The following is a 24,499-nucleotide window of genomic DNA, read 5'->3' as shown; positions in this document are numbered from 1 at the left end:
TGATTAATCGGATAGTAGGTTTTTAATTTTTTGTAAGTTATCAAAGCTAGATGGCAAGTGCCTTCCTAGAAGAATTCTGTTTTCTTTCACATAGGAGTGAGTATATTTTCTAAGGTGACTCCTGCTATGGTACTGTGTGTACGATCTAGAAACAAAGGAAAAGAAAGAGCGTTTTATTCATATGCAAATGTATGCAGATTTAATCTAGTAGAATGTGGTTGAATCCTGTATCTGTGTGCTCAGAGGAGGTCATTGGGACATAACTTCCAGGGAAGTGGAATTGCAGCCTACAAGTCATATGCTTGTTTAAACATCTTTAATCAGAAGACAGCCTGACTAGGAAGCCATAGTCTTCAAAGTTGAATTTTTAGGGGATTTAGGTTTCTAAGCTCACCAATCTTGAGGTGATCTGTATTAAAAATAAGCAATGAAACAAGCAAAATATAAAATTGTCTATACCACAACAAAAATATTCATAGAAGTTTAAACTCCACCAGTTTGGGTTTGAATGCCAGTACAAAGAAACAAATCTTGCAACACTTGTGGGAAATTATTGGCTCACTTTGATGAATCTCCAAGAGGAGAATACAGTGGTGCCCTGCAAGACGAATGCCTTGCAAGACGAAAAACTCGCTAGACGAAAGGGTTTTCTGTTTTTTGAGTCGTTCCACAAGACGAATTTCCCTATGGGCTTGCTTCGGAAGACGAAACGTCTTGCGAGTTCTTGCGAGTTTGTTTCCTTTTTCTTAAAGCCGCTAAGCCGTTAATAGCCGCTAAGCCGCTAATAGCCGCTAAGCCACTAATAGCCGTGCTTCGCAAGATGAAAAAACCGCAAGACGAAGAGACTCGCGGAATGGATTAATTTCGTCTTGCGAGGCACCACTGTACCATGACTGTATGTCATTGAATAATCCACTGAGAGTGCTCCTCTGTTTGCTCTCAAGGCAAGGGGTGACTTCTAATTTATATAGGAACATACCTGAGATTAAACTCATGGGAGATAGATTATTACAATAACTAATACTGACATACATTCATAGTCAAGTTATTTGTAAGTTGTGTTTGTAACGATTCACACAACCTTGAATGTTATAAACTTTTAATGGCTTGTTGCACATCTAAAACCTCAATATCAAGCATATTTACATGGATATCCAAATGATTTTCAGGTGAGTTTCCACATATACATGGTCTAAGCATAAATATAATAATAAGTTCTGTATATTGCTTAGACAGGCCCGTAACAATTTATATGACAGTAAAAATGATTATTCCATATTATAGTATAGAATGCAATGAAAATCTTATACCAATCATTAGACCATAATGGGTGGAAGCAGATGCCTGGTCCTGCTATTTGCTAAAGGATTATTCCAGATTTTCTGTTATTTCTCTTACATATTGTTATATGAATATTTCTTGTCTCTCTTAGTAAAATCAGGCTGATGGTTGGACACCTCAGAGAGTTCATTGTGGGTACCTGCTTGATTTCCATTATTTCGAATGAAGCGGCGAGCCGTGAGGCTGTATGCTAGGCAAAACTACCAGTGGTCAACCACGTGGCAACAGAAGGTGGAGGGGAACTTTGCCCTTACATTTCAACACTGCATAGCAGTGGAGCGTGGTGATGCTGCCACAGTCAGAGATGTGAAAGTGTATTGTTGCTATGTTGGATAGATGTGCCAGCATTGATGCAGATTGCTGACATCAGTAGGAGCAACAATATCCCCAGCCATCATGTCCCTGTACAATGTTGGCTTCAGCACTCTAACCTCTACTGCTGCCTCTCAGCACAGGAAGGCAATGGAAGGAATCCCTGGTCCATCTCTATCACAACACAGCAGATACTAGCAGTTTTGCCAAGCATACCAGCTCACCCATCACTACTGTGATACTGGAGGTCCAGCTCCAAGGCCTTCTGGCGGTTCCCTCACTGCGAGAAGCGAAGTTACAGGGAACCAGGCAGAGGGCCTTCTCGGTAGTGGCGCCCGCCCTGCAGAACGCCCTCCCATTAGATGTCAAGGAAATAAACAACTATCTGACTTTTAGAAGACATCTGAAGGCAGCCCTGTTTAGGGAAGTTTTTAATGTTTGAAGTTTTATTGTATTTTTTATATTTTGTTGGACGCCGCCCAGAATGGCTGGGGGAACCCAGCCAGATGAGCAGGGTATAAATAAATAACAACAACAACAACAACAACAACAACAACAACAACAACAACAATTATTATTATTATTATTATTATTATTATTATTATTATTTATTAATTCCCCAGTATTTTTTTTGTTCTTGGTGTGTGGGTGCACACACACACACACACACAGTCATGGGAAAAAGAAAGCACACCCTCATTTGAATTCTGTCATTCACATGACACAGTGTAATATGTCATGTGTTTCTGTTCATCTGAGGTTGTATTAACCTAATTTTAAGACCTGCTAAGGAACAGATGATTGTTATTATGTCCTGATATTTAAAACCACAGAATTCAAAGAGGTTTCTGGTGTGGGATGGGGGGAGCTCAAGTTCCCCACCCCAGCTCTAAAAGGTGACAAACAAACGTTCTTTGGGATTGCACTGGTTTGACTGTTGATATGCCCCATGGCAAGCAATTATGTGCTGGAGCAGTGGCTTTTAGGACCGGGCTGTGTCTCATGCTCCCTGCTGTGTCTCATGGACTCAGTACATGTTACAGTATATGTTTGTCTCATTTTACCCATGGAACAACTCTTAGAGGCTAAAAAAGCTTGGCATTGGTGCTTCATCCTTATTTAATGATGCTTCTTGGTTGTTATAGAAACTATTCTACCTGGCTGGTGCTAGGCCTATAATTATGAGGGGTAAGGGAAGCTGAGGAGAGGACTTGTATTGTAGCCTTTCAGGCCTTGCCCACGGGTGGGAAGAGCATTGCTCCCGGGGAAGGAAGAAGGAGCCAATACAGACACCGAGGGGTTAATTCAGAGAAAGAGCTTTTATTCTGCCATCCGGGTAGCAGAAGGAACCTGCGTGATAATTCACAAGCAAGTACAACTTTTACAGCCATTGCACACAGCATATATTCCCTCCAGCACCTCCCCCCCCCCGACCCAGGAGCCCTGCCTCATGAGTTTCCCTGAGCATGAACAGAAACTCCTGTCTTGGGACTCCTGGCGCCCTTCCCAGGAAAAGGGGGTTGAGAAGCCTGCGCGTCAGCGTGTCCAAGATTTGTTGCAACTGGGTAAGATAAGCTGGATGCGCGCTGGCAAGGCCACTGGAGGCCTGGGAAGCAAAAAGCATTGTTTTCTCAGCCTTTTTGTTACAGCGAAACTAATGCTAGCTAATGCTTTTCTAGCTACTGAATCCTCAGAGAAAGTAATTTAAAAAGTCTTGAGGCCTGGTTGTGGGGGGTGACTACACAGGTTTTTGGGTAACCTAACCTGTCCTAACCTGTCCCCTTCAATATGTAATTGGGGGCCCTTGAAGATTTGCTCAGGGTTCTGCTTCTTGACTTCAAGTCAGTGAAGTGGAGCCTTCAAAGCCTGTGACAAGCAGATATTATTTTTAATGGCCAGTTATGTAGATCATAGGTATAACTACGCAAAGAATGTTTCCATAAATGTACTGATTTTATTTTGTGCAGCCCAGCTTGCGCTGCTTTCATTTTACTTTCACTTTAGGCTTGAGTCAATAATCTTATAAAATAGATACCGTTGTCTCTGTTGCCAGCAGTAGTAAAAGAAACAGGCCGGTTCTTAAATGTGAAGTGAATACATGTCTACATCACTGTGACTATTAGCGTTTCTTAGGCAACAGAACTAGCAGCTGTTCTATTGGAGATGCAACTTGTTTAAAAATGCATGTAGCTGTGACTTTAAGTAAACTAAAGTAAATGCAACTTCCTTTATTTGGTGCTTGTGTTTTATATAGGCACACATTTGTGGAAAATATCTAAGAAGTATCTTGAATGCATTAGCATGTGACAGTTTTCTCTGTGCAGACTAGAATCCGGTGCAGCCATATATAATCTCTCTGAGGCCATGTTTACATGCTGTGTTTGCGATAAAGGCATGATAGCCTCCAGGGAAGCCTCTTTATTGTTCTGTGCAGCGTTCATGTCTCTTCTTTGGTTTATGGTTGGCCAGCGTAGCAGCTGCTGGTTTGTACAGTTCTAAAGTTTCATTTTTTAAAAAAGACATTTCTACACTGCTAAACAGTCCTGGACTCCAGCTGATTTTCTGAAGTGACCTCGGAAGGAACAAGAAGAGACTGCTCCAATTTCCTGGCATCTCTGAACCCAGTGGAAGACATTACACAGCTGTGAGGCACTTCTAGCCAGGATTTTGAATTGGCTGGTTCTCTTCTAGTACAGCTATTTCCTTTCTAGGTTGAAGTCCTGATTTCTCTGGCTTCCTTAGGATTATTCTGTATCAGAAAATTTCCAACCTTGGCTTTTGCAGAGTTTTACATTGCCATTCATAATCTTTCAGTGAAGTCATCTAATTTTCATTTGTCACTTCTGAAGACATAAATTAGTGCACTGCAGGTGCCTCTGAAGCAAGCGTTGGTAAACTTTTAAGGCATGATTCACTAGGTTCACTTTAAAGAAGGCTTCAGTGGCCAAGCACACAATATATAGTAAGCAAAGCTTTTTCAATGAAGAATATGTAAAAAGATTAGGTGTGGAAAGAACATTTACTTCCATCTCTCTAAAATAAAATACAATATACATTCTTGGCTGAGGGCATCTAAAATGAAAATACAATGTTGGGATTATTACACCCTCCGAAGAATCTTAGTTGAACTCGTGTATCTTATTTAGACTTTAGTTACCTTATTTATCATCATCATTATTATTATATGTATGACAGGCAACCCAAAGTTATCTTGACGAATGTCCTGAAGACGGAAATAGGAAGAAAATACATAAAGACACAGCTTATAACTGATATAACTCATGGTGTCCAGTTGCAGTCAGATCAACAAACCTCACCATCTGTTGACAGTGTAGAGATACGGGAAATATTAAGTCTTCTTCAGCAAAACCTTTTTATATCTAGAAGGTATGTTTTGTTAAGTCTGGCTGTCTCAGACATAATACAGCTTTGCCTACATATTATTAAAATAAATTGCATGTGATTGTATTCCCTGTTACGTTAGCCGTTTCTCACTTTTCAATGCATCATTATGAAGCACCCTTGTGACTTCCATTTTGGGATTGTTTAGAATGAGATTAAATATGTCTACATTTGTCTCTTGTAAAACTTCAGCTAGTTGCTTTCTAACAGTGGGACTAATTCTAGCTAGGCTATTTGGATTATTCAATAGTGAGTTATTCTCGTAATGCTTAACTTTTGTTTAGCATCATTAACATCTTCAGGAGACATGAATTTCCATTCTTGCCTCTTCCTCCCCCTCAGAAAAGAGTGAGTTGCAGTTTTTCCTCTATTCCCCTCCCCACCCCTGCACATGCTGAATCTTCTTTGGACTATTTTCTCAGTCCTTCTCTTTGCAATGAAAACATAATTATGTTACCAATAGCAACTTGTCCATTCCTTTGTGAGCCCCTTGGCTTTCCCATAGGACTTTTTATACTCCTCCCAACCAAACACTGTGTTTTGCATTGAAAATACCCTTTGACATGAAAAATAATTGATTGATAGATAAGGCACGTGGAGAGGTAATAGATTAACTTTACCTATAGTTCAGTGCAGCTATACTGAACATCAAGAAAAAAGCATTCATCCCCGAATTGTAGTATTCTGGTTGACTTATGTGTCAGTGTCTTGCAAGATGTAAGAACCTGGCTTGAGCCAAATATTTTAAATAAGCAAGAAACCTAGTACTGTAGTGTCTACTTGATGATTAGCAAAGCTACACTTTTCCCTTCTCTTCATTTGCTACAGATGCATTAGAATGCAGAAGGAATTGAATTTTAAATCAGACGCCTGCATGCAGGCCATAACATAAGATGCAGTGACATAAAAAAGTAGACAAATTGGAGCCATCAACTTAATACAATAAAGTTTTAAAAGATCTAGCCTGGATCATCACCATAGGAAGGCAGTGCCTGCCATATTCAGTAGCATGTTCATAGTTTGCACCATTACTCATGCATACAAAGTTGGTTGAAAAATAATTTTGCAATAGTCTTGTACTTTTGAACAGATAGCCATCTCTACGTAGGTCTATTTTTGCTGCTCCTTCTCTTCAGTGTCAGCAGATATGATTAGCACATCCAAGAATATCAGCCAGTGGCTTCTGAAATGGATGGCAAAAGACTACAGTTAATCAGGGTTTTGTCATTCATTTTTGTATACATAGTTTGTCAGCTTATAGCTATTTAAATAGTAAGATCTGCTATAGTTGAACATTTTTTCTTCTGTTGAGAGCGGATTTACATTTTTTGCATGACATGTAATAAAACAATGCCGAGATGCCAACAGGAGCTTAAAATTATCGGTAACACTTCTTCTGATAGATCTTATCTGAATCTCTCCTTTGGGACCCTTCACTTATTTGCCATCATCTGTTTTTCTTCACTTTTATTGTAAACTTCTTGATAGTTATGTTTAATAAAACTCGGGATTACTTAAACAGTTTCAATACAATAATTCAGCCAAACATTCATTTGATGGGTTTCAGAATGCTAATTATTATATGTATGGCAGGCAACCCAAAGTTACCTTGACAGATGTTCTGAGGACGAAAACAGGAAGAAAATACATTCAAAGGCACCTTTTAACTGATCCTAGTCTATCTGATGCTAACAAGTTGCAATCAGATGAACAGACCTCCTCAACCATTGCCAGCCTAGAGTCATGTCAAAAAATAAGCTCTCAAGAAAGCCGTATTTTACCTAAAAGGTACGTCATTCAGCAATTTATTGATTTTTTTAAAAAAAAATTTTATTTTTTTTGGTCCTTAATTTATCACTAAAACTATGATTTGGTTGAAAACAATACATACAGTGGTACCTCGGGTTACATACACTTCAGATTACAGACTCCGCTAACCCAGAAATAGTGCTTCAGGTTAAGAACTTTGCTTCAGGATGAGAACAGAAATCGTGCCCCGGCGGCATGGCAGCAGTGGGAGGCCCCATTAACTAAAGTGGTGCTTCAGGTTAAAAACAGTTTCAGGTTAAGAACGGACCTCCAGAACGAATTGAGTACTTAACCCGAGGTACCACTGTACAGGAATATACGTAATCGCCATTGGTCAAAATCCGGTCAAAGTTAATTACTTTGAAATGCCATTGATTTCAGCTGGGGAGCTACGCACATGCTTAATTCACTAATTGAAATCAGTAGGATTTTGAATAACTTTGACCCTTTGTTTTTGTGCAAGCTTATGTTTTGTTTTAATTCATAGCCATGATTTGCAATGATTGCCATGGATGTAACTACCTGTAGAATGATGCCTTTCACCTTTATTCCTCCAAAAAGACTATTACGGAGAAAAGCATTTTTTCAGAATTTTTAGTGTGCCAGCATGGAAATAAATCAGAAGCCAGCATAATATCCCTACATACTACCTAAAATATAAAACTCGAAGCTTAGAGGTTCTTTTTAAAGCATGATGGAAGCTATACTGTATTTGGAATTCAACTCTTTCCATCATAGCACTTAATATAAAACTGTAGCTATATGCTGGAGCTGTCATACTAAAGACCTGGAACTCATTTCATCCCTTTGTGTTAAGCTAGTGCAGAAGTTGTGCATCTGGGCAGCCCACTTCCAGCAGTGGTCAACTTCTGGGCAGCCCTCAGACCCCTCTTCCCAACTGATTCCCCCCACCTCTGCTGCCCAGCTGTTTAGCCATAGAGATAGTGTTCAAAATCCCCCAGGCACCTTTTGGGATTGACGCGAGTCCAACTGTGACCAAGTGAAGATGTCTTGTTGCCAGGTTTTGCGACTGACATCTCCACCACCTGGCTGGCACGCAGCAGCGTTTTCTGCTGCTGCATGCACCCCAGCAACAAAATACGCTGCTGCCAGCCAGCCAGCCAATCCGTGATGTCTTGTCGCTGTTTTATTCTGGATTGTTTTACTTGATATTTTAATGTGTTGTAAACCACTTGGCCATTTTTTTCTTTAAAATGTAAAGTGGCATAAAATGAAATGAATAATAATAACATTAATAAGCGCCATTGTAAAAAAGAAATGACGACTAGACCATCTGTTGTGGCAACCGTAGCCTAGGTTTCAGGTGCTTATATATCTGAGTTTCTAACAGAGAGGGGCTCTCTAGCTATTCCTTGTGCTTATTAGCTGGGCAGCAGAAGGAGGTACATGATGGGATCACTGCAATCCCATTACATGCCTCCTCACTTTATGTGGGATGCCTTTGAAGTGGCAGTGAATTTGGTACAAAATGTGACTGCTAGGATGCTGACTGGAACTGGTAAAATGGAGCACATTACCACAATCATGTTTTATCTAAGCTGGCTATCTGTTTTCAACCTTTATTCAAGGTGCTAGCTTTGCCCTTAAAAGTTGTAAACTGTTTTCGTAAGAGTCCTCTCTCCCCTCCTCCAAAAGAAGATGGCGGCTTATATGGGCCACTTTAAGAGGCCTTTCTTCAGGTTCCTCTGTGGCCAGATGTGTGATGAGTTTGTACATCAGACGGTCTGCTCTGCAGTGGTGTTCAGAATTTAGGACAACTTTCCTAGGGAGCTTCCATCCCAGGTGGCAAAGACTCACTTATTTTAGCAGACTTTTTGTGGGGTACTAGATTAATTTGCAACTACTGCTGCTTCCGATTCTGCTTTGCTTTGCTTATTTCAACAATGTTACACTAAATATACATTTGGTTTTTGTATGCCATCTTGACTATGGAAGGGTGGGGTACGGCTACTGGAAATCCACAAGTTTATGACATAGTATGTGACAAGCCGGTGCCATGCAAATGGGCCAGCAGTTATTTTAAGATGGAGGAAAAATATGGTTTACTTTGAAGCAGAAACACTCAAACTCACTATGGGTTATTTGGCATTTCTTTTACTAGAAAACAGAAGGGGGGACAAACAATAATAGAGGGAACAGACAGTATTTGTTATTGCATCTTCAGAATACAGGCGTACCTCAGAGATATTCCGGGTTCAGTTCCAGACCACTGCAATCAAGCAAATGCCGCAATAAAGGGAGTCACACCATTTATACTGTTTCCCAGTGCATATAGAAGTTATGTTTACACTATACTGTGGTCTATTAAGCCAGGCCCCCCCTGGCTGAAGAGGCAGGAGGGGGAAAACCCAGCTGCAGCCCTAGCCAGCTCCACTTGAGTGGCCAGAAGAGGGGCAGTGGGGGCTTGGCTGCCTGCAGCTGTACCCACATCCTCGTGAGGAGCAATATCTGCAGAGCACAGCAAAATGAAGTATGCGTGTATATAGCACTTGGGCTTGAAATATTTGTATGTGATTGCTTGAAATGGGGGACTTCTGGGTATTGAAAACCAACAGATTAAGCTTTATAGGGAGTTAGTACAGTGGTACCTCGGGTTACAGACGCTTCAGGTTACAGACACCGCTAACCCAGAAATAGTGCTTCAGGTTAAGAACTTTGCTTCAGGATGAGAACAGAAATCGCGCAGAGGCGGTGCAGCGGCAGGCCCCATTAGCTAAAGTGCTACCTCAGGTTAAGAACAGTTTCAGGTTAAGAACGAACCTCCGGAATGAATTAAGTTCTTAACCCGAAGTACCACTGTACAAGTAACCAACTTTAAAAATTACTTTAGCAGTAGTTTTTGCATTTTACACTCTTGCGAAATGTGTGAAGACTGATACCGGAGATGATAGAGGGAAAATGTGGGTCTTTGATACTTGCACTTGGTTTAACTTTCAAAATTCAGTGTGTTTGAGTTGAATCAACATAACAGATTATTTCCTATTTCTTTCTTTTATTTCACTGAAAATATCCCAGCAAGTCAGATCCAATAAATATTTTTTTGTCCACATTTCAAAGTGCTGTTGTTTGTCAGTGAGTTCATTTCCTTGGCATAAGGTTTGGACATAAGACTATGAAAGCCAATGTGGTGTGGTGGGAGACCTGGGTTTAAAATCCCAGGTGGCCACAAAGCTCACTGGGTGATCTTGGGCCAGTCACTGCCTCGCAGGCTAAGCTACCTGACAGGGTTCTTGTGGGCCTTAAAGAGGGGCAAGGGGGGAGAACTACATATGCTGCCTTGAGCAGCAGAACACTGTATGCTAAAGAACGGAGGTTACAGAAAATACCATCTGTAAAAGGATGGTTAGGAAAGGTGAGGGTTTTTTTTCTAACTGGCCAAACAGACATTTATGGTTACAAGGAAAAGTAATAATTTCATACTAACTGGAAGTCTTTTCCTGAGTATTGCTAAATAAATAGAGTGATACCTCCAGTTGCAAACAGGATTTGTTCCAGAGGTCCGGCTGCATCCCAAGGAATTCGCAACTGGAGGACCGTTTCTGTAAATGTGTGCTTCTATGCGTGCGGTGTGGTGAAACCTGGAAAAATGCTTCTGGGTTTGCTGCGTTCACATCCCGAAGTTTACATATCCAGAGGGATAAGTAAGTGGAGATACGACTGTACATTACTTTCTCAGTCAAAGGGAAGTCTCAAAGTACTTTAAGGTATATTTATATCACAGGAAAATGCATCAGAGGAATATATAGTATATTAATAGTAAAATTCTTATTCTTGAACAGTGTCTGTTGATTTCTGTATTTCTTTTTCTGTGGGCTGTGTCTAACGCTGTGCATGCAGGTCTAACACTCACACAACAGAATGTCTTCTCTCACTGCTCACCCTCAGAATCTGCTCTGAGGGGTCCCTCTGAAGCAGATTGTGAGGGTTTGCGAGGGGCTGTGGAGGAGAAGAAGAGAAAGTTCCATTCTGCAAACAGAAGTCTGCTGTGCTAGTGGAAAATCAGGATTGGATATGTCCAACTAGTTGTTACTGCTAATGGAAATATAATCACAGAAGATGGAGATGGATAGATAGATCTTATTTATATTCCTTTAATTTGCTAAGGCGGTGGAAATATAGTGAGATTGTCTGCTGGCTTCTTTCTGATTGATATGCTAAATCAATAGCAATTTATTATATTTGTATTTTTTAATATGCCTGCATGTAACACCCATTACTTGATACGTAAGTCTAGTTAACTTGTTTAATAACAGCACAATCTTTTACCCACAATTAAGTTCCATTGTGTGCAGTAGGCTTACATCCTATTAAGTGCATTTAGGAGGTAGGGTTGCAGCCCCTGTGTATGTAAACATATTTTTGATTACATATATCAGGGGAAATGGAAAATGTTTCTTTCCCCCAACCTTCCTTTTCCTCCCTTCCTATAGTATGGAAGGAAGGAGGGACAGACTGAGCCTAACTTGAAACCATACAATCCAAATTGTTGTCACAGATATCACTTAGACTATGATTATTTGCCAGAGATGGACTATGAGTCTTGTTGAGATCTGTTTGAAGGAGCATGAATTGGTTTTATTTTTAGTGACCATTGTGAAGGTTATAAACCAGGTAAGCAGTTGTAGCATCGTGAAATATACCTAAACAGTACTCATTGTTCTTGAAAACATATGGGTGATTAATGTTTTGGTGTATTTTTCTCCACAGGCATGGGACATCTCAACGAAGGCCGAATGACCAGAAACCATATAAAGAAGCAGAAACTCATAGCACTTTTTTGCCTTTAAAAAGATGTGACGTGCTTCTAGAAGGTTAGTATTTTAGAAATTATGTAATATATTTTAGTATTTGGATATGGCATTTGAACTAACGGAATTTGCTGAGATAGGGTTCTCCTTCGTCCAAACTAAGTCATGGTTCTCTGTCTCTGAAGCTTTATGCCAGGGGTCAGCAAACTTTTTCAGTAGGGGGCCGGTCCACTGTCCCACAGACCTTGTGGGGGGCCAGACTATATTTTGAAAAAAAATAATGAATGAATTCCTATGCCCCACAAATAACCCAGAGATGCATTTTAAATAAAAGCACACATCCTACTCATGTAAATACACCAGGCAGGCCCCACAAATAACCCAGAGATGCATTTTAAATAAAAGGACACATTCTACTCATGTAAAAGCATGCTGGTTCCCGGACCGTCTGCGGGCCGGATTTAGAAGGCGATGGGACGGGATCCGGCCCCCGGGCCTTGGTTTGCCTAATCATGCTTTATGCAGTACAGTTTATGAAAGTTTTCTTATCTCCACAAAATAGAAATCCAGGCTCTTTGATCATTTAATCCTTGAAATAAGTTTGACAGATTTCAGGCCATGAAATGTGTTTTGTGCCTTAATGCAAATTTTGTAAGCATGCTAATTTCTTTAAACTTGATGAAACTTATTTCTGTGTAATGAGTTTAGGGTTAGGGTCTTGGAAATTCAAGGTTGCCCTAATGTTTAGCACAGTTAACTACCCCTTCATAAATTCAGTTAATGGATGATATAGCATGGATATCTTTTTCCTGCATATATGAATGAGTGGTAGTTCCAATATGTTGAATAACTGAATCCAGAAGGTGCCAGTTATTTCACATTCTTAGATTCTTCAATAAGGGATAAAAGTGGCTTTTTTAGAGGAATAAGGCAAGTTTTAAATATTTCTTACCTTGATTGTGAAACATATAGAACATATATATGAAGAGAGGGAGGAATAGTTTCCAGAGTCAGAATTCAACTTGGAACATGTGAGGTTGCAAAAATGTTTAGACTCCAATCTTATCAAGGCTTAGCAAACACAGTAAGTCTTATCTCTGAGCAACATGCATAGGGTTGCCCTGTTAATATCCCCTTTAATGTAAAGTTTTCTGCTTATGTCTAAAGCAGTAAAACAAGCATGCATGGCTAAGAGTATGCCTATATTAATTTGCTAATTCCTTTATTTAAAAAAAAGACTGTAACATAAAGAATAAAGAAAGAGATTGGCCAGAGAAAACAAGAAAAGATTCCAAGAATCTCTATCCGAGATTGAGGGAAGCAACCTTTCAAATCAATGAGAGCAGAAAAAGAAGGAGTGATGTTTTCTCAAATCAATGGAACATATATTCCTCACCGAAATCACCACTACCAAGTGTAAGTAACTTTTGCATGTTTTGGTAGCAGTAAAGATTGAGAAATTGTGCCAGTGCCTTATAAGTCATTTTACATTTAATGCATACATACGTCAGTATATAGTAAGATATAATTCCCTATAGTGTTTGTACCAAGCTCTGAAAATAAAAAGGCTCAGATACATAAGCAAGGCAATCTGTTTTCGAGTCTTATGTGAAAAGCTTTGCACGCAAAAATGGGCTGAAAAGGTTTAGAAGAATCTAGATTTTCCAGAGGCCTCTAGGCTCAAGGCCATGTTGAGATATAGAGGTTTCTGAGCTTCCCACCTCTGGTGGAGCTTATATTCCTCCCATAGTGGTCCGGGTTTACTGCATGAGCGTGGCAGGTTTTGCAGGAAGGAGATACTTGATTTTATGAGGAGGAGAACAGCTGGGAGGCCCGTAGCAGTGACTGTCTCTGTGGTCACATTCGAGGCAATCTGAGGCTCAGGAGCTTCCGTGCAACTTTTTCCACTCCTAACCTTAATCGGGTTCTTTCCACTGTTCCTTTGAGTTCACGCAGCAGTGGGTTTAATTGAAAGCTTATTCGTAAATTCCCATGTGTGAAGAAACTTCACTTTTACTGCCCAGAGTCATCCTGAATTTTTCATTGCATTTTAATTTTGCAGAAAGAACAGAGAACAGAACCAATTCAGTCACCTGGCTGCAGGAGCTCAGGTGAGAATTGCCAGAGTCATACGCACAGCCCTCAGCAGGAAAATATTCCCCAACCATTGGAAACGGACTGTAGTGAAGCATTTGCCAGCACTAATGAGAACACTGCTGCTCACTGTCCAGGGGAAAAATGGTCCTACTCTTCTCCCAAGAGAAAGCAGCCTTCCTTCACCAGCAAGGATGAGCAGGTTTCCCCACTCCTCAGCTCTCCTCAGAAGAAGAAAGCGAATACAACTCTACCTCCCAAAGAGCCACTGAATAGATCTGAAAGGAATAAAAAGTCGGCTGATTCAGCTGAACCAAGTATGTAACTGTAACTCCCTTCCCTTGTTTCCAGTCACTTGGAGTTAGAGCCTTACACCACTTTCATTTTGCTTTAGTTGTGCTTTCTAGCGATGAAGAAGAGGGACATGCAGAGACAGAAGATCCAGAGAGAGACCTGCAGACTGGGAAAAGCCTCAAACCTGAGAAGAAGGAAATGGAACAAGAAGCTGTGTTACCTTTGTCAGAAGGGCAGCTATCACAGGTTGCAGCTGAAGGTGAAACAGAACAGGTAAACAATCAGCTCTATAGGAGCTTTTCCCTCCCTTTATCATGCTAGAAGCCATATCATGTATCACTCCTGTATGATCTGGTCACCCCCATAGATATCAAAAAGCATAGTGCACACCACTTCTAACCAAATTTTCAGTGGAGCTTACTTCACGAAGCTCTTCTTAGAATTACGGCCTCACAGTGAATTCTATTCCTTTGGTAATAGCTGCATAAATGGCACCACCATGTGGCAAAAAATGATTACCAGGGATTCAGTACATTATCAGCCCGGTACATTCAGTATGGTACCTTATCATTTGCTTCAAGCAGTAGAAACTTGATTGTTATCATTATCTGTGCATGACACATGTAAAACGGGGGATATGGAATGTCTACTTTAAAAACTCTTTATTTTTTTAAAAAAAACATTCTTAGAAGTTTGAAATTTGGAGGAGTGGGGAGAGGAGACAGCCTCAACATGTGTGTGTTGTTTATTTTATAGGTTTCAGCTGAACCACTTAAACCGTGCTCCTCTGCAGATCATAGCACCTTTGGCGATCAGATGGGTCTTGCATTAGATATAAATTTTGAAATAATTTATATTGGAAAATATAAAGGAAAAGCAACAGGTTGTGCCAGAGTAAGTTTACTGCTACTGATCCATGGCGGTCGGGAGCTTTTGCATAAAGTTCTTGAACTTGCCTTTCTTGAACAACAGCCTCCCCTCATTCTGAGCCAGAAACGGGGGGCAGAAGGCATCAGAATAATTTTTTGAATATAGCACTGGAGTCTGCTATCCAAAGGAAAAAGGTGAAAAGATTCCACTGAGCTTCCAATAGTAGCCCCTAATGTGTGCCTAAGCAGCTCTTTGGCTCATGAGCTTTGTCTCTGGCCAGCATCCAGTCTGCAATTGCAAGTATATATATTCCTGCTTGTTGCCTTTGTCCATGGAGTTTTCTTGGCAGGGATACTGGAGTGGCTTGCCGGTTCCTGCTCCAGGTGGATCACGTTTGGTCAAAACTCTCCACTATGACCTGTCCATTTTGGGTGGCCCTGCACAGCATAGCTCATAGCTTCTCTGAGTTATTCAAGCCCCTTCGCCACGGCAAGGCAGTGATCCATGATCCATGAAGGGATCACTGCCTTGCGGGAGGCAGTGGAAGACAGGAGTGCCTGGCGTGCTCTGGTCCATGGGGTCACGAAGAGTCGGACACAACTAAACGACTAAACAAAGGCATATCCTGCTTAGATGTAGTGAGATGTAGACATGCTAAAAAAAAAGGTGCAAAACTGCAGTCTAAGTGTTATACATTAGCTTGCTTCATTGTATGTTAATGTGATCTTATTTTGAAAGTCCCTCAGTTTAAAAAAGGGTTTGTGGCACGAAGTGGGGATGCTGCTATTTACCTTAAAAATAAGCTACTTTCTTAAAAATAAGTTTATTAAATGTTCACCTTTTGAGTAGAACATACTGCGAGGTAAATGCACTTAAGATTGCCAGGCAAGTGTTAATTTTAGATTCCAAATTTGCAACATAAAGTTTGGTCAAAACACTCACTTATTCACTTTCCTCTGATTTAATTTCTAATGTATTAGCAGAATGTGTTTCCAAACAGTACTGTTGAAAATACTTTTTCTCTCTCTCTCTTTTCTTTTTAAGTTTACCGTCAGCTACATTCAGATCCCATTTGAAGGTAAGGCTCTATGATATTTTATTGCAGTTTGGTCAGCCATTTATATAAATAACAGTTATGTTTAGAAGATTGAAATAAGCTATGTTTTTACAGTGTTGCATGTCACGGTTCCTAGACTAGGAGTGAGGACAAGAGCTCGGAATATGAGGAAAGGGGAGTGAGACTGTACAGCACAGCCTTCTTGATAACGCCCCCGGCCACCAATTAACCCCCAACTGACATGGTGGGAGTCCCAGGGGCTGCCCCTTCCCAGCCTGTGGACGATGAACAGGGTTCAGAGGCACAATAAGCTGGGACAGAGTGGGAGAGTTCAGAGGAGGAGGCTCGCCCAGCGATCTCTTTTGCGGAGAGATGGTGCTTCAAGAGAAGATTGGAGTCTTGTCCCCCTGGAAGAGGTTCCTCGCTTCAGTTCAGGAATTCCTACAGACATAGCCATTCTTGCAAGTAGTCAAGCTTTGCTTAACAGCTAGGCAGGCCAGCAGAGGAACCTGTTGGAACAACTTCACAGCTACCATCCAGTCTTGCAACTTAGTGAAAATCTTGGACTCCTGAACTTTGACCCTTCCTGTTGGCCTCTATTGTTGCTATTCCTTTGCCTTGCAGAAACACCTGGACTAGATTCTGCTCTTTGCTGACCACTGAATTTGTACTGTTAGACTGCTGTAATAAATGTTCACTTTAGTACTTACAAGTAAACACACCAGTGGTTTAGTCTTGGGCAGGAGCCAGGGCATTGCTAATAAATAATAAAGTCTAATACTCCCTCAGCTTTTTCAGAAGTGTCTAATATTTACATGTATTGGGGCAGGATGGCAATTTTGAATACAATTCACAACTCCAGCAAAAAGAGAAGTAGAGTACTCCAGGCTCAGGTTTAAAACATCTCCAATTTTAAAAAGATGATAGCAAACAACTGTAAGAACTCTGCCTTAAAGACCCTTGTAAACTGCTTCCAGTCGGAATGGACAGTACTGAATTAAATGGACAAAGAAATTGACCTGGTATAAGTCAGTCTCCCTTCAATTTCACATAATAGGTTGTTTTGGAAAGAAGTGTTGGCTGCTAGAGATAATGAGTCAAGCTTAGGATATCTGATATACCAGAAGCGTGACAAGTTTTGAATGAATGACTGTTCACATTTTTCAGAAATGATTTCATGTTCTTGAGAATCATGGTTTTGCATCTTGCTTAGTGATTATTTCCTTGAAAAACGGTAATGTGAAGCTGTGGTTGCTGGTGCAAGTCAATCCTGTATATCATCTTGTGTATTTCAAATTCTGTTCCCTGCAGTGGCTCATAAGAAGATTGAACTGTCAGTGGATTCTGAGCACTTAAGAAAGTTTGGGCTGTGGATAAATAAAGATTCTTCAACTTCAAGGAACTGCAATACCTTTTTTCTTTGGCTGTCATCAGATTATGTGGAGCAGATTGAAAAACAAATTGGAACGCTTATATTAAACAAGCAAGGTAGTTGGGAAATAATTAAATAATTTGATTCATACCCAGAAATGGATGGAGAGAGCTGGAGAGTCCTTGTGGCTCACGAGCCCGAAGAGGATGTTGGTGAGAGCGGAGAAGGGACTAGAGGCGCAGTGGGGCTTTGTTCGGCTGCTCAGGCTCCCCGTCTAATAGCTGATGTGCATGGTGACGCAGCAGCCACTGCCATTGCTTCTTCTTGCAGCCTCCAGCTGGTCCCAGAGCTTCTATTCTAGTTGTGGATATTTTTGGTACAGTATTTTTGATCTGGATTGGAGAGCCGCAGAGAGGATATTTAAATGGCGCTTAGGGTAGCACTGTGGGTTAAACCACAGAGCCTAGGACTTGGTGATCAGAAGGTCAGCGGTTCGAATCCCCGCGATGGGGTGAGCTCCCGTTGTTCAGTCCCTGCTCCTGCCAACCTACAAGTTCGAAAGCACGTCAAAGTGCAAGTAGATAAATAGGTACCGCTCCAGCGGGAAGGTAAACAGCATTTCTGTGTGCTGCTCTGGTTCACCAGAAGCAGCTTAGTCATGCTGGCCACATGACCCAGAAGCTGTACGCCGGCTCCCTCGGCCAGTAAAGCGAGATGAGCACAGCAACCCCAGAGTCAGTCACGACTGGACCTAATGGTCAGGGGTCCCTTTACTTTACCTTTTACTAGGGGGTGCTTTTCCCTTAACACTTGCGGAGCACCGGAACGTAACCCCCAAATAAGTGGGGAGTCACCTGTAGGCAGCTTCCAGTGTGAACCAGGTCCTCCATGGGAGCAAAGAGTCATGCTGAAGTGCATATCCACGACCTTGACACCCCTACTCCCACTTCCCTTCTGTGTAAGCTAAAGTGTTGGGAGAGCAACCCCATCATCACCACCACCACCGAGCCCAAGTTCAGTAGGTGGCAACTGATGGCAACCAGCTGTAATCCCTATTCGTGGATGGCCTCCTAGCAGTAACTCTTGTGCATCAGGTGGATATCTTTTTATGCTCTCAGAACTTCTTAAATGTCACTTGGTTGCTCTTCTTTTTCACCTACAATGCTTTTATGTCCTGTTTGCTTCTGCTACTTGTATATTTTCAGTTTTCTGCTTTCTGTTCTTTTCTTAATTTTTGTTGTTGTTTCCCCACGCTGAGAGCAGTATTAAACAGATGAATAAGCAAAGAAAGAAAATATTTTAAATCTACTGTTTCAGTGGAAGATAACAGTTTACAGAGACATTGCAATATGTTGTTGTTGTCATGTTTGCACTTCTGTTTGTAAGCTGCTTTGATCGACTCATTTTTGTGAAGAGGGAAAGTGGGCACACCTTTAAATTAATTAGATTTTGTCTCATAGACTTGTTTTGTATTATTTCTGCTCTGCCTTCTGCCTAAGCTACTGACTGAATTGCATAGATAAGTGAATAATTGCAGCTCCATAGTGCTTCCTGTAAGTCGCTGCTAACACATTGCTTTTTCATTTCTTACAGCTAAGAGTGTTGAGTTTATTTTTATTAAGCTGCCTCAGCTGCTCACAGAAGATGATCAGGTCATTCTGAAAAAAATAATTGTGGAAGTGAGCAAGAAGAATGCCTCTCCAGACCTCTGTGACTACTTACTGTGGGAGGACGCTGTTGAGTTTCTTAAAGAAATCCCACGTGAGGAAAATGCCTTCCTTGATCAGTGCTATGAAGCATCCCAGCAGCACTTACAGAAGGACAGCACTTCAGTTCTGATGGAACCACCCCCTCGGGTAAATCAGTTATTCTCAAATGATTTATTTGGAGTTGCCAGAGCTGGGAAGGAAAATAACAGTTTCCTGGAGGGAACACTGTGCATTTAAAACTCAGAACCTTTACCATTAATTTTAACACTTTCCAGAGGTGTAGCTGTGTTAAGTCTTCTGCAGTAGAAACAACAGAATCTTGCGGCACCTTGAAAGACTGAGAGTGGAATCCAGAGACGCTTGAGAAGACTTCATCATCCTCTCCTCCCCACTGCAGCCTCATGCATGCCCCCCACCCACAAATGACAGAATTGTAGAGTTGGAAGGGACCCTCAGGATCATCTAGTCCAGCGGTTCTCAACCTGCGGGTCCCCAGATGTTGTTGGACTACAACTCCCATCATCCCTAGCTAGCAAGGCCAGAGCTCAGGGATGATGGGAGTTGTAGTCCAGCAACATCTGGGGACCCACAGGTTGAGAACCGCTGGTTCTAGAACCACACTGCAGTGCAGGAATCCAGGCCCATACAGAGCTCATCTGAGGCCTTGGGTAGGAGTCTTGTTAAAGTTATAAACCCAAACAAAAAAGCAGCCGGTCCCTGGTGGAGCCTCCCCCCCCCCCCAGCTGGCTGATCCCTCAGAGGCCTGGGGCAAGTGTACCTGACTGCCGCCCCCCACCCTCTGCACGGGCCTGCAGGAATCTCCACTAGACCATATAGAATTGTCATATATTTTCACATATTATGAAGCCTTTACTATTGCTACAAGGCCTTTAACCCTCCCCTGCCTTCTATACCTAGGCACCCATATTATCTTCAGAGCACCAGTTCAGAGCTCTTACTATGATCAGACACATTCATCAATTTAGAGTCAGGGGTGTTGCCATCCAGCATACCTTGTACGTTCTTCTGTAATTGCACTGTTTTGTTGATGTTCCCTTGAGTTGCCACCAGTGAGACAAAACAACAGACCTGACTGTGTTACCTCTCAACAGATTTCCTTCTAGGCAGAATCTACCAAACTTTCTCATTAGCCATTCCTTTGAGCTGCAGGTGCTTCATTGCATCCTTCGTCTTTCCTCTACTCCCCCCATTCATTTGTCCTGTCCTCCCCCTCCATTTGCTCTTTCATTTCCCCAGCCCTATTCTCTCAAGCATTCGCACGCCAACTCACTTCCTTCTCTCCTATAGTGCCAGGCTGCTTTTCCTCTCGCCAACTCAGACACTTGCTTGGACAGCTTCTTTCATTCACTCCCTTACTCTTGTTAGTCCTTCCTGGATGCGCTCTCCCTCCCTTTCCTGTCCAGGACGCCACCAGCACCTCCTTTGCCACCAGCTGCTGTTTTATCTTCCAGCTACTAGGGTATCTTCTAAGCCACTTCTGCACTTCTGGGTTGCCAAGCTTTGCGTTTATGTGTTCTTCTCATCTCCAGCAACTCCCTATATGGGCAATGGCCACTTCCCTGCTCTATTTTACCATTCACTTCTATATTGTGCAAAATGTGAGGGTCTCACTGGCCTTGGGGCATTCATATTTTTCAGAGTTATAGGATTAGTTCTTGGGTCTAGAGCTGATTTGAAGAGAGAGCCCTCATTCTTGCTTGTTGGCAATTCAGGGGTTTCCCTATGTGGAGTTCATCATAATCAAAGTGAGATAAACATCCATAGCTCGCTCCCTTGACGTCAGCTCCTAGAGACCAATACCTATATCATCCGCCCTGCCTCCCTGTTGCAGACCAGCTTCTGCTTCCAGTATCAGGAGAGAGGGAGCAGGGGTTAGATTTCTCAGCTGGTCACTTCAGCAGCCAAATAAAATTTCACATTGACCAGGAACAAGGGAAGTTAGTGTAACTTGGTGTGGTGTACTCACATAATTAACTGGTCCCAATATATTATTGAGAGAAATGTATGCAATAAAAGTATTTTTATGGATTATATCATTTGTTTAGGGGTGGCATATTCTAGTCAATGAGATATCTGGACATTGGTTTCATTTGAACGTGATGCTGGGCACTAGGAACTCCCAACTATGCTTTTATCTCTAACACGGACTCTTTGTCCCCAGGCATGTCTCTAGAGGCCAGGTTTTCCGCGGTACGAAGTACCCACAGCTTCTATGCAAGCTGTTTGGGGCCCAAACACTTGGCAGTTCATCCTTGTGCACCTCTGTTCCATTTTCTGTAAATTGATGATGATAACCATCTCCATTGGGTGGCTGGTCAAGGCAGCAACCTTTATAAAACATTCCCAAGAGGAGGTGCCATGTAAAGGCAAGAAACTGTAACCTTATGGGGTTTCTCAGTCTTTGTGTAAAAATTTTGTTTGACTGGAATCAGCTTTATGTAACAAGTAGGCACTTAGAAAGCAGCCATTAGTTTAGAACCTGTCCCTGGAATATGTATTTAATGGAACATATTCTAATTCTGTCTGATATTGCTCTTGTAATAATTCTATGTTGAATATACTTCAATAGGAATAGGGTAACATTTCAAGGTGCTGAAGGAGAAGGTCTTTTCTGTGTAGAAGTTGTCCCTATACGCAGGAGAAACAGTTTTCTAAGGAGATTTCTATTCTGAATTGACGATTTCCTATATCTTACATGCCAAATAACAGATTTAGTGAGGGGGGATGGGAAAGTGTATTTTAAGTCGCCATATGTGATTTCTTGAAGCCAACTTTCAAGTTTCAGCTGACCTACTTGCAACTTTCTTATCCTTACTGGAGCCTTTAACAAAGACAAAGAAAGATGATTTTGCCTTTCTCTCTGGCAGGAATCAAAACCAAGCCTCAACAAGCCCAGTTACATGCTACTGCAGAAGCCAAATAATGGTCATTATTCCTTTTCCATCACTTCCGTGCAGAAGAACGAGTGGAAAGAGTTGCGAGCGACTGGACCCGTTCAGAAGTATGTATGGTTGGTTACATGATACTGACATGTCCAGAAGGAAATTATACAGTGGTACCTCGGGTTAAGTACTTAATTTGTTCCGGAGGTCTGTTCTTAACCTGAAACTGTTCTTACCCTGAAGCACCACTTTAGCTAATGGGGCCTCCTGCTGCTGCCGCGCCGCCGGAGCACGATTTCTGTTCTCATTCTGAAGCAAAGTTCTTAACCTAAAGCACTATTTCTGGCTTAGTGGAGTATGTAACCTGAAGCATATGTAACCCGAGGTACCACTGTGTAGGGAAACACCCACTGGCTTCATTAGTTGTTAAGAATTACCTTGAAAGACTGAAATGAAATACATTGCAGAAATATAAAGTTGTTGGTGAAGATGTGTTTCTTCATTCGTCATTCTAGCTCCAAACCAGGAAAGCATTGTAGACAAAGCAGGAGATAAAGGATGGTCTTTTTGAGTTTGTTTGATTTTTGGTTAGCATGGAATGCTGAGTCAGCAGTGGCATAGCATGAATACATGGGCTCCCAGAGAGGAGATTGAGGCTGCTTTGCTCCTGTGGCCTGTTGCCGTGGTGCTGCTGTGAGCTAAGCTGTGGTTTGGCTGAGCAGGTCATCCAAACCTTTGTTCATGGTTTTATCCCCAGACAAAGCATGAGGTATAGCCAAGATTTTTTCTATGGCTTAGCACATGCTATGTTATGGCTTAGCTTGGTGTTACTTGTGAACAGAGCCATTTATCTCTTGTCCACCTTTATAGATAAATGATAAAATAGCTTGTTGTACTCTCCTGTCATTCGTTACAACTTAATAAGAACTAGATCTGCTTTTCATTGAATTATCAGAAGGTATTTAATGTCTCTTTTGCTTTCTAGCTTGATTGTTTACCCTCCCCCACCTGCCAAAGGGGGACTGGGTGTCACAAGAGAAGATTTGGAGTGTTTAGAGTATGGAGAATTCCTCAATGATGTGATCATTGACTTTTACCTTAAGTAAGTGTAGTAGAGTAAAGTAAGTATAGTATATAATATATTCCACTCTGGTTACGTGGTGCTAACATCATTGCGGGAGACTTCAACCATGTAGAACTTAAAACAGTGCTCCCAACGCTCTATCAGCATGTGAAATGTCCCACAAGAGGGGACAAGACACTAGATAAAGTTTATTCGAATGTAAATCACGGCTATAGGGCTTTACAGCTGCCACACTTGGGCCAGTCCGACCATATGTCTTTGTTCCTGGTACCAGCATATATCCCACTCAGGAAACGGGCTCCCACAATATTAAAATCTGTTAAAATCTGGCCTGAAGGTGCTATTCACCAGCTGCAGGACTGTTTTGAGAGAACTAATTGGGATATTTTCGATCGTTCAGACCTGGAGGAGCACACGGCGGCAGTTCTGTGCTATATCAATCACTGCACAGACACTGTCACAGTAAACAAATCCATCCGGTTTTATCCCAATCAGAAACCCTGGATGAATAGAGAGGTCCAGGGCCTGTTGCGGGAAAGGAACAGGGCTTTCAGGTCAGGCGAGGTGCAGCTTTACAGTGTGGCAAGAGCAAACTTGAAGAGGGGTATTCGACAGGCAAAACGGGATTATAGGCTGAGGATTGAGGACAATTTAAGGAGCAACAACACAAGACAGATGTGGCAGGGGATTCAGCACATTACCAACTACAAACCTAACCTTGGTGCTGTCGACGGTGACCCTTTGCTGGCGGAGGAGCTTAACCTCTTCTTTGCTCGCTTCGAGAAGGAGCCACCTGAGACGCCGGTATTACAGCCACCAGCCCATAGGGGCCCCTCATTCACGGTAGAGGAGCATGAGGTGAGAAAGGTATTGAGGATGGTGAATCCGAGGAAGGCGGCTGGACCTGATGGCATCACTGGAAAGGTGTTGAAGGGCTGTGCGGATCAGCTGGCGAGGGTCTTTACTAAGATCTTCAACAAGTCCTTACACCAGTCTATTGTCCCACCCTGCCTGAAGTCGTCAACTATTGTCCCTCTGCCTAAAAAATCCACAATCAGTAGTTTGAACGACTACAGACCAGTTGCACTGACTCCAATCATCATGAAGTGTTTTGAGAAACTGATGCGCCGTCATATTATTTCCTGTCTTCCATCAACTTTTGACAACTACCAGTTTGCATACAGGGCAAATAGATCCACAGAGGACGCTATCACCACCACTCTCCATGCTGCTCTGTCCCATCTGGAGCAGCCGGGGAGTTATGTGAGGCTGCTGTTTGTGGACTTTAGCTCAGCTTTTAACACTATCCTCCCCCATAGACTGGTGTCCAAGCTAGAGGCGATTGGACTCTCCAACTCCACCTGTCTCTGGGTTTTGGATTTTTTGTCAGAACGTTCTCAGAGGGTTAGAGTAGGGTCACATATGTCCACAGCCCTTAGCCTTAACACCGGCTCACCACAGGGTTGTGTGTTGAGTCCCCTGC

At 42.0% G+C, this 24,499-nt stretch overlaps 1 protein-coding gene across 5 annotated transcripts in view; it reads left to right on the top strand.

The window, feature by feature from the left end:
• SENP7 (SUMO specific peptidase 7) overlaps positions 1 to 24,499 on the top strand; it is a 40,077-nt gene that overhangs the window by 9,066 nt on the left and 6,512 nt on the right. For 2 of the 5 annotated variants that reach the window (XM_053386214.1, XM_053386217.1), the window contains exons 5-16: positions 4,849 to 5,040; positions 6,649 to 6,843; positions 11,593 to 11,696; positions 12,871 to 13,049; positions 13,696 to 14,044; positions 14,122 to 14,294; positions 14,778 to 14,915; positions 15,936 to 15,969; positions 17,260 to 17,436; positions 18,914 to 19,176; positions 21,918 to 22,051; positions 22,918 to 23,034. In XM_053386214.1, coding sequence (XP_053242189.1) covers positions 4,849 to 5,040; positions 6,649 to 6,843; positions 11,593 to 11,696; positions 12,871 to 13,049; positions 13,696 to 14,044; positions 14,122 to 14,294; positions 14,778 to 14,915; positions 15,936 to 15,969; positions 17,260 to 17,436; positions 18,914 to 19,176; positions 21,918 to 22,051; positions 22,918 to 23,034 — 2,055 coding nt within the window. The remainder of the gene's footprint in view (positions 1 to 4,848; positions 5,041 to 6,648; positions 6,844 to 11,592; positions 11,697 to 12,870; positions 13,050 to 13,695; positions 14,045 to 14,121; positions 14,295 to 14,777; positions 14,916 to 15,935; positions 15,970 to 17,259; positions 17,437 to 18,913; positions 19,177 to 21,917; positions 22,052 to 22,917; positions 23,035 to 24,499) is intronic. The other 3 variants (XM_053386215.1, XM_053386216.1, XM_053386218.1) reach the window with 3 other exon arrangements.

The sequence above is a fragment of the Podarcis raffonei genome, chromosome 4 (assembly GCF_027172205.1).
Source record: "Podarcis raffonei isolate rPodRaf1 chromosome 4, rPodRaf1.pri, whole genome shotgun sequence".
Taxonomy (NCBI): domain Eukaryota; kingdom Metazoa; phylum Chordata; class Lepidosauria; order Squamata; family Lacertidae; genus Podarcis; species Podarcis raffonei.
Note: the sequence above shows the minus strand (reverse complement) of the source record. Positions and strands in the feature narration are given on the sequence as shown.